General features: G+C 42.8%; 1 protein-coding gene across 5 annotated transcripts in view; it reads left to right on the plus strand.

Moving 5' to 3' along the window:
• Window positions 1–8,309, plus strand: part of LOC106570731 (FH1/FH2 domain-containing protein 3) — a 191,231-nt gene extending 182,922 nt beyond the window's left edge. For 4 of the 5 annotated variants that reach the window (XM_045709312.1, XM_045709313.1, XM_045709309.1 and 1 more), the window contains 5 exons: window positions 3,810–4,014; window positions 6,125–6,148; window positions 6,497–6,692; window positions 7,131–7,298; window positions 7,588–8,309. In XM_045709312.1, coding sequence (XP_045565268.1) covers window positions 3,810–4,014; window positions 6,125–6,148; window positions 6,497–6,692; window positions 7,131–7,298; window positions 7,588–7,673 — 679 coding nt within the window. In that variant the 3' untranslated portion in view covers window positions 7,674–8,309. The remainder of the gene's footprint in view (window positions 1–3,809; window positions 4,015–6,124; window positions 6,149–6,496; window positions 6,693–7,130; window positions 7,299–7,587) is intronic. The other variant, XM_045709310.1, reaches the window with a different exon arrangement.
• The last annotated feature ends 1,349 nt before the right edge of the window (window positions 8,310–9,658 follow it).

Genomic DNA, 9,658 nt, shown 5'->3' on the forward strand with positions numbered 1-9,658 from the left:
CTGAACTGTATACCGTCCCAGTCCTTCTATCTGACCAGTATACTGTCCCAGTCCTTCTATCTGACCAGTATACTGTCCCAGTCCTTCTATCCGACCAGTATACTGTCCCAGTCCTTCTATCCGACCAGTATACTGTCCCAGTCCTTCTATCTGACCAGTATACTGTCCCAGTCCTTCTATCTGACCAGTATACTGTCCCAGTCCTTCCATCTGACCAGTATACTGTCCCAGTCCTTCTATCTGACCAGTATACTGTCAGTCCTTCTATCTGACCAGTATACTGTCCCAGTCCTTCTATCCGACCAGTATTCCCAGTCCTTCTATCTGACCAGTATACTGTCCCAGTCCTTCTATCTGACCAGTATACTGTCCCAGTCCTTCTATCTGACCAGTATACTGTCCCAGTCCTTCTATCTGACCAGTATACTGTCCCTGTCCTTCTATCTGACCAGTATACTGTCCCAGTCCTTCTATCTGACCAGTATACTGTCCCAGTCCTTCTATCTGACCAGTATACTGTCCCAGTCCTTCTATCTGACCAGTATACTGTCCCAGTCCTTCTATCCGACCAGTATACTGTCCCAGTCCTTCTATCTGACCAGTATACTGTCCCAGTCCTTCCATCTGACCAGTATACTGTCCCAGTCCTTCTATCTGACCAGTATACTGTCAGTCCTTCTATCTGAACTGTCCCAGTCCTTCTATCCGACCAGTATACTGTCAGTCCTTCTATCTGACCAGTATACTGTCCCAGTCCTTCTATCCGACCAGTATACTGTCCCAGTCCTTCTATCTGAACTGTCCCAGTCCTTCTATCTGACCAGTATACTGTCCCTGTCCTTCTATCTGAGCAGTATACTGTCCCAGTCCTTCTATCTGACCAGTATACTGTCCCAGTCCTTCTATCTGAACTGTATACTGTCCCAGTCCTTCTATCTGACCAGTATACTGTCCCAGTCCTTCTATCTGACCAGTATACTGTCCCAGTCCTTCTATCCGACCAGTATACTGTCCCAGTCCTTCTATCCGACCAGTATACTGTCCCAGTCCTTCTATCCGACCAGTATACTGTCCCAGTCCTTCTATCTGACCAGAATACTGTCCCAGTCCTTCTATCTGAACTGTATACTGTCCCAGTCCTTCTATCTGACCAGTATACTGTCCCAGTCCTTCTATCCGACCAGTATACTGTCCCAGTCCTTCTATCCGACCAGTATACTGTCCCAGTCCTTCTATCTGACCAGTATACTGTCCCAGTCCTTCTATCTGACCAGTATACTGTCCCTGTCCTTCTATCTGACCAGTATACTGTCCCAGTCCTTCTATCTGACCAGTATACTGTCCCAGTCCTTCTATCTGACCAGTATACTGTCCCAGTCCTTCTATCTGACCAGTATACTGTCCCAGTCCTTCTATCCGACCAGTATACTGTCCCAGTCCTTCTATCTGACCAGTATACTGTCCCAGTCCTTCCATCTGACCAGTATACTGTCCCAGTCCTTCTATCTGACCAGTATACTGTCAGTCCTTCTATCTGAACTGTCCCAGTCCTTCTATCCGACCAGTATACTGTCAGTCCTTCTATCTGACCAGTATACTGTCCCAGTCCTTCTATCCGACCAGTATACTGTCCCAGTCCTTCTATCTGAACTGTCCCAGTCCTTCTATCTGACCAGTATACTGTCCCTGTCCTTCTATCTGACCAGTATACTGTCCCAGTCCTTCTATCTGACCAGTATACTGTCCCAGTCCTTCTATCTGAACTGTATACTGTCCCAGTCCTTCTATCTGACCAGTATACTGTCCCAGTCCTTCTATCTGACCAGTATACTGTCCCAGTCCTTCTATCCGACCAGTATACTGTCCCAGTCCTTCTATCCGACCAGTATACTGTCCCAGTCCTTCTATCCGACCAGTATACTGTCCCAGTCCTTCTATCTGACCAGTATACTGTCCCAGTCCTTCTATCTGAACTGTATACTGTCCCAGTCCTTCTATCTGACCAGTATACTGTCCCAGTCCTTCTATCCGACCAGTATACTGTCCCAGTCCTTCTATCCGACCAGTATACTGTCCCAGTCCTTCTATCTGACCAGTATACTGTCCCAGTCCTTCTATCTGACCAGTATACTGTCCCAGTCCTTCTATCTGACCAGTATACTGTCCCAGTCCTTCTATCTGACCAGTATACTGTCCCAGTCCTTCTATCTGACCAGTATACTGTCCCAGTCCTTCCATCTGACCAGTATACTGTCCCTGTCCTTCTATCTGACCAGTATACTGTCCCAGTCCTTCTATCTGACCAGTATACTGTCCCAGTCCTTCTATCTGACCAGTATACTGTCCCAGTCCTTCTATCCGACCAGTATACTGTCCCAGTCCTTCTATCCGACCAGTATACTGTCCCAGTCCTTCTATCTGACCAGTATACTGTCCCAGTCCTTCTATCTAACCAGTATACTGTCCCAGTCCTTCTATCTGACCAGTATACTGTCCCAGTCCTTCTATCCGACCAGTATACTGTCCCAGTCCTTCTATCTGACCAGTATACTGTCCCAGTCCTTCTATCTGACCAGTATACTGTCCCAGTCCTTCTATCCGACCAGTATACTGTCCCAGTCCTTCTATCTGACCAGTATACTGTCCCAGTCCTTCTATCTGACCAGTATACTGTCCCAGTCCTTCTATCCGACCAGTATACTGTCCCAGTCCTTCTATCTGACCAGTATACTGTCCCAGTCCTTCTATCCGACCAGTATACTGTCCCAGTCCTTCTATCCGACCAGTATACTGTCCCAGTCCTTCTATCTGACCAGTATACTGTCCCAGTCCTTCTATCTGACCAGTATACTGTCCCAGTCCTTCTATCTGACCAGTATACTGTCCCAGTCCTTCTATCTGACCAGTATACTGTCCCAGTCCTTCTATCTGACCAGTATACTGTCCCAGTCCTTCTATCTGACCAGTATACTGTCCCAGTCCTTCTATCCGACCAGTATACTGTCCCAGTCCTTCTATCTGACCAGTATACTGTCCCAGTCCTTCTATCTGACCAGTATACTGTCCCAGTCCTTCTATCTGACCAGTATACTGTCCCAGTCCTTCTATCTGACCAGTATACTGTCCCAGTCCTTCTATCTGACCAGTATACTGTCCCAGTCCTTCTATCTGACCAGTATACTGTCCCAGTCCTTCTATCTGACCAGTATACTGTCCCAGTCCTTCCATCTGACCAGTATACTGTCCCAGTCCTTCCATCTGAACTGTCCCAGGCAGGATGTGGTGCATGTTAGGCATGGTACTTATGCATTGCATTAAAAAGGTAGTTAACTTTTTTGAAGATCCGTAAAAAAATATAATAATAATAATATCCAAACTGGTTTTAAATGTTTCTTTTTGCTGATAATTTAGAAACGTCCAGGATGGAGAATTTTCTTGCAATGCTAATTGAAAATAATTGTATTAGTGAATTGTATTACTGAATTGTATTAGTGAATTGTATTAGTGAATTGTATTAGTGAATTGTATTAGTGAATTATATTAGTGAATTGTATTAGTGAATTGTATTAGTGAATTATATTAGTGAATTGTATTAGTGAAGTGTATTAGTGAAGTGTATTAGTGAAGTGTATTAGTGAATTGTATTAGTGAATTGTATTAGTGAAGTGTATTAGTGAAGTGTATTAGTGAATTGTATTAGTGAATTATATTAGTGAATTGTACTAGATGTGGAATGCAGGGCTCACTCCAAATGTTTCTGAAAGGGATAATTTGTTGTGGTGTCTGCACTAACATGCCCTCTCCTCTAGGTTCCATGCGTTTCTGCTGTACCTGGGCCACCCAGCCTACGGTGTGAGGGAGATCAGTGTCCATCGGTTCAGTAAGATCCTCAGTGAGTTCGCGCTGGAGTACCGGACCACCCGCGACCGCGTCCTGCAGCAGAAACAGAAACGAGCCGACCACCGCGAACGCAACAAGACCCGCGGCAAGATGATCATGGACGTCAACGCGCCCGTGAGTACACACGCGCGCACGCGCACGCCGAAGAACCCTTGTGTTCTAGTAAGAACAGCTAGTAAGAGTTTTAAAACAGTCAAAAATCACAAAATCCATGTTAAACTAAACACTAGATATAAACCATAGATTATATACTAGTTGTTAAACTAAACACTAGATATAAACCATAGATTATATACTAGTTGTTAAACTAAACACTAGATATAAACCATAGATTATATACTAGTTGTTAAACTAAACACTAGATATAAACCATAGATTATATACTAGTTGTTAAACTAATCACTAGATATAAACCATAGATTATATACTAGTTGTTAAACTAAACACTAGATATAAACCATAGATTATATACTAGTTGTTAAACTAAACACTACATATAAACCATAGATTATATACTAGTTGTTAAACTAAACACTAGATATAAACCATAGATTATATACTAGTTGTTAAACTAAACACTAGATATAAACCATAGATTATATACTAGTTGTTAAACTAAACACTACATATAAACCATAGATTATATACTAGTTGTTAAACTAATCACTAGATATAAACCATAGATTATATACTAGTTGTTAAACTAAACACTAGATATAAACCATAGATTATATACTAGTTGTTAAACTAAACACTAGATATAAACCATAGATTATATACTAGTTGTTAAACTAAACACTAGATATAAACCATAGATTATATACTAGTTGTTAAACTAAACACTAGATATAAACCATAGATTATATACTAGTTGTTAAACTAAACACTACATATAAACCATAGATTATATACTAGTTGTTAAACTAAACACTAGATATAAACCATAGATTATATACTAGTTGTTAAACTAAACACTACATATAAACCATAGATTATATACTAGTTGTTAAACTAATCACTAGATATAAACCATAGATTATATACTAGTTGTTAAACTAAACACTAGATATAAACCATAGATTATATACTAGTTGTTAAACTAAACACTAGATATAAACCATAGATTATATACTAGTTGTTAAACTAAACACTACATATAAACCATAGATTATATACTAGTTGTTAAACTAAACACTAGATATAAACCATAGATTATATACTAGTTGTTAAACTAAACACTAGATATAAACCATAGATTATATACTAGTTGTTAAACTAATCACTAGATATAAACCATAGATTATATACTAGTTGTTAAACTAAACACTAGATATAAACCATAGATTATATACTAGTTGTTAAACTAAACACTAGATATAAACCATAGATTATATACTAGTTGTTAAACTAAACACTAGATATAAACCATAGATTATATACTAGTTGTTAAACTAAACACTAGATATAAACCATAGATTATATACTAGTTGTTAAACTAAATACTAGATATAAACCATAGATTATATACTAGTTGTTAAACTAATGTGTAACATCATACGAGTGTTTGAAGACTCTAATTAAGGCTTCTTCTCTAATCTTCTTCTCTAATTTTCTTCTCTGATTTTCTTCTCTGATCTTCTTCTCTGATCTTTTTCTCTAATCTTCTTCTCTAATCTTCTTCTCTAATCTTCTTCTCTAATCTTCTTCTCTAATCTTCTTCTCTAATCTTCTTCTCTGATTTTCTTCTCTAAACCTCTTCTCTGATCTTCTTCTCTAAACTTCTTCTCTGATTTTCTTCTCTGATCTTCTTCTCTAATCTTCTTCTCTAATCTTCTTCTCTAATCTTCTTCTCTAATCTCTGTAGAAATTGCTGATGAATACAGTATGTAATTGAGAACAAAATGTTGGAGGACAATATGCAGGAAGTGTGTGTGTGTGTGTGTGTATGTGTGTGTGTGTGTGTGTGTGTGTGTGTGTGTGTGTGTGTGTGTGTGTGTGTGTGTGTGTGTGTGTGTGTGTGTGTGTGTGTGTGTGAAGTGAACCCTGTAGTTGAAAGGTTAAAGGTTACTCTCAGTGTAAATCCAGAAAGGGTCACATATGGAGGATCCTCCTTCATTTCTCTGCTTGTTCTTCTCTGTTTCTCTTCTCCCTCCATCTCTATCTCTTTCATTCTTCTCTTCTAATCTCTTCTTCGCTCTTTCCTCCTCCTCCTCCTCCCCCGTAGTCTGATGAAGAAGAGGAAATAGAGGTATCACAGTCTGTTTCTGTGTGCGTGTCTTTGCACATGCATGAACGTGTGTCCGCTGTCATGACTCTCCCTTCACTGACCTCCCCCACCCCTGTCTAATGTCTCTCTAACGTTTGTCAACCCTGGACTGTGTGTTGTAGTCATCTATCTAACAACGATAGTACTGTTATCGCCAAGAAACACCTGTGAAGCTAGTTTTTATTCTGTACTGTTTGAGAGGTTTCATCCAGTTCTGTCTGTCTGTCTGTCTGTCTGTCTGTCTGTCTGTCTGTCTGTCTGTCTGTCTGTCTGTCTCTCTCTCTCTCTCTGTCTCTCTCTCTCTCTCTCTCTCTCTCTCTCTCTCTCTAGTCTGCAGGGCAGAATGTTAGTGCCCCTGTTGGCGGGGTGGAGAGCTTGCAGCCTCAGGGTTTGGGCCATGCTGAGGATGCTGCAGAGCATGAATTCATGAAGGCAGTACTGAAGACCAGCCTTCAGGGCAGCGACAGAGAGACATCAGGGGTGCCGGGGCTACGCACACGTACCAGGTCACGGCCAGGCCGAGGGGGTGAGGGAGATCACACACACACACACACACACACACACACACGCACGCACGCACGCACGCACGCACACACACACAGGCAGGTAAGACATGATTATGTTCGTTAAACCTCTCACTCTCTTTCTTTCTCCCTACCCTCCTTTCATCTCACTATCTCTCTCTCTCCCTACCCTCCCTACCCTCCTTCCATCTCACTCTCTCTCTCTTTCTCTCTCTCCCTACCCTCCCTCCCTCCATCTCACTCTCTCTCTCTCTCTCTCTCTCTCTCTCTCTCTCTCTCTCTCTCTCTCTCTCTCTCACTACCCTCCATATCTCTCTCTCTCCCTACCTTCCCTCCATCCCAATCTCTCCCTCTCTACCCTCCCTCCCTCCATCTCTCTCTCTCTCTCTCTACACCCTCCCTCCATCTCTCTCCCTACCCTCCCTCCCTCCCTCCATCAGGTCGTGTACAACAGGCACCGATACCCCCCTCGTCGGTGGAGTCTCAGAGGTCAGGTGACGATGAGGCTGATGAGATCATGAATCGCATCGTGAGGTCAGCCACTCAGGGCCCCAGTCAGAGGGCAGTGCCCCGGGAGAGGAGGAGGTCACGAGCCAACCGCAAATCACGTATGTCCTCACTCACTCACTCACTCACTCACTCACTCACTCACTCACTCACTCACTCACAGCCAATCATGTTTGGTCTTACTCACACCAGGAACCAATCATAAGACTCTGGCTGCACGACAACTTTTATTCTATCCTGTTAGTAGTAGTGCTGGGCTGGAACAAAAACCTGCTCACTGTGTAACTCTCTAGGATCAGTATAATGATACTTTGCTCTGTGTGTGTGTGTGTGTGTGTGTGTGTGTGTGTGTGTGTGTGTGTGTGTGTGTGTGTGTGTGTGTGTGTGTAGTGAGACGGACACTGAAGAGCGGTCTGACGCCAGAAGAGGCCCTACTCCTCGGACTCTCCGACACCGCCGCCGAGATGCCGGTGTGACATCATCGCCCCCGCCACGGCTCAACCCTGATGACACAGGATTTGGAGCGCCATGGAAACGCACCCTGGCTGGAACACCTCCCCCACCATGTCACGCCTTCACTTCGACCCCGCCCCCAGAACCCTCCGTCAGCCAATCAGTAGCCTTGTTAGTAGCTTATGTTGTACCGGTAGTGAATCACACTTTAGCTTCACGTGTCTGTGGTTGATAATAATAATAATGGCGTCTTTGTTGAGGTGTGTCTTCGGAAGCCCTTCAAGGAAAGAAAAGGGAGATCATTCATTTTTGTTGTTGTTGTTGTTAGAAATGTATTTTGTGGAAAAAGTCTCAACATGATGGAAGTTGGTTGAATTAGAATGAATCTTTAACGTTTGTCATTTTCAACTCAGCCTCTTGATTGGAGACAGATTCATCACCTTTGATTTGTATTTCTAGATTTTTGTTTATTTATCTGTTACAGCCTATAAATATGAAACAAAGAAAGGGAGAATTGATGTTGCTTGCTGCAAGTACCTACAGTAGGCCTATAACCTTTATTTAATTTTTTATTTTTTTTGAAAGTAAAGCTGTGAACTTCAGGGTTTAAGGACAGAATAAAGTTTGACTCGTTTGTCCGTCCTCTCACAGTAAAGAATGGGGTCGTGACCTGTGACAAAGGCGTCTGAGCGGGCGTTCTAAAGACTGACGATCATTCAATAACTATTATGCTGTTAGTGATTCAATCATTTCTTTCTAATGACATACACTACTACACACCCTGCTTTTCGTCGTCTAATAGACGGCAACAACAACGGTCGCGATAAGCTTCTCAGTGAGCGGTTTCTTATAGCGTAGTGAGAAGACTAGTTAAGAAGACTAGCTTATAGCGTAGTGAGAAGCTACTGTGTCTCAGTGGCCTTCACAGTGTATTCAGAACCCCTTGACTTTTCCCACATTTTGTTACGTTACAGCCTTTATTTTAAAATTGATTAAATAACCTTTTTTTTCCCCTCATCAATCTACACACAAAACCCCCATAATGACAAAGTGAAAACAGGCTTTTTTTTGTTGTTTGTAAATGTACTAAAAATTCTAAAAAGAAATACATTATTTACATAAGTATTCAGACCCTTTGGTATGAGACTCTAAATTGAGTTCAGGTGCATCCTGTTTCCATTGATCATCCTTGAGATGTTTCTACAACTTGATTGGAGCCCACCTGTGGTAAATTCAACTGATTGGACATGATTTGGAAAAGTCACACACCTGTCTATATAAGGTCCCACAGTTGACAGTGCATGTCAGAGCAAAAACCAAGCCATGAGGTAGAAGGAATTGTCCGTACAGCCACGAGACAGGATAGGCACAGATCTGGGGAAGGGTACCAAAACATTTCTGCGGCATTGAAGGTCCCCAAGAACACAGTGGCCTCCGTCATTCTTCAATGGAAGAAGTTTGGAACCACCAAGACTCTTCCTAGAGCTGGCCGCACGGCCAAACTGACCAATCGGGGGAGAAGGTCCTTGATCAGGGAGGTGACCAAGAACCTGATGGTCACTCTGACAGAGCTCCAGAGTTCCTCTGTGGAGATGGAAGAAGGACAACCATCTCTGCAGCACTCCACCAATCAGGCCTTTATGGTAGAGTGGCCAGACAGAATCCACTCGTCAGTAAAAGGCACATGACAGCCCGCTTGGAGTTTGCTAAAAGACACCTAAAGGACTCAGACCATGAGAAACAAGATTCTCTGGCCTGAATGCAAAGCGTCACGTCTGGAGGAAACCTGGCACCATCCCTACGGTGAAGCAAGGTGGTGGCAGCATCATGCTGTCGGGATGTTTTTCAGCGGCAGGGACTGGGAGACAAGTCAGGATCGAGGGAAAGATGAACGGAGCAAAGTACAGAGAGATCATTGATGAAAACCTGCTACAGATCGGTCAGGACCTCAGAGTGGTTCACTTTCCGGCAGGAAAGTGGCTGTGTGTTTGACCCTAAGCACACAGCC

Source organism: Salmo salar, chromosome ssa27 (assembly GCF_905237065.1).
Source record: "Salmo salar chromosome ssa27, Ssal_v3.1, whole genome shotgun sequence".
Taxonomy (NCBI): Eukaryota; Metazoa; Chordata; class Actinopteri; order Salmoniformes; family Salmonidae; genus Salmo; species Salmo salar.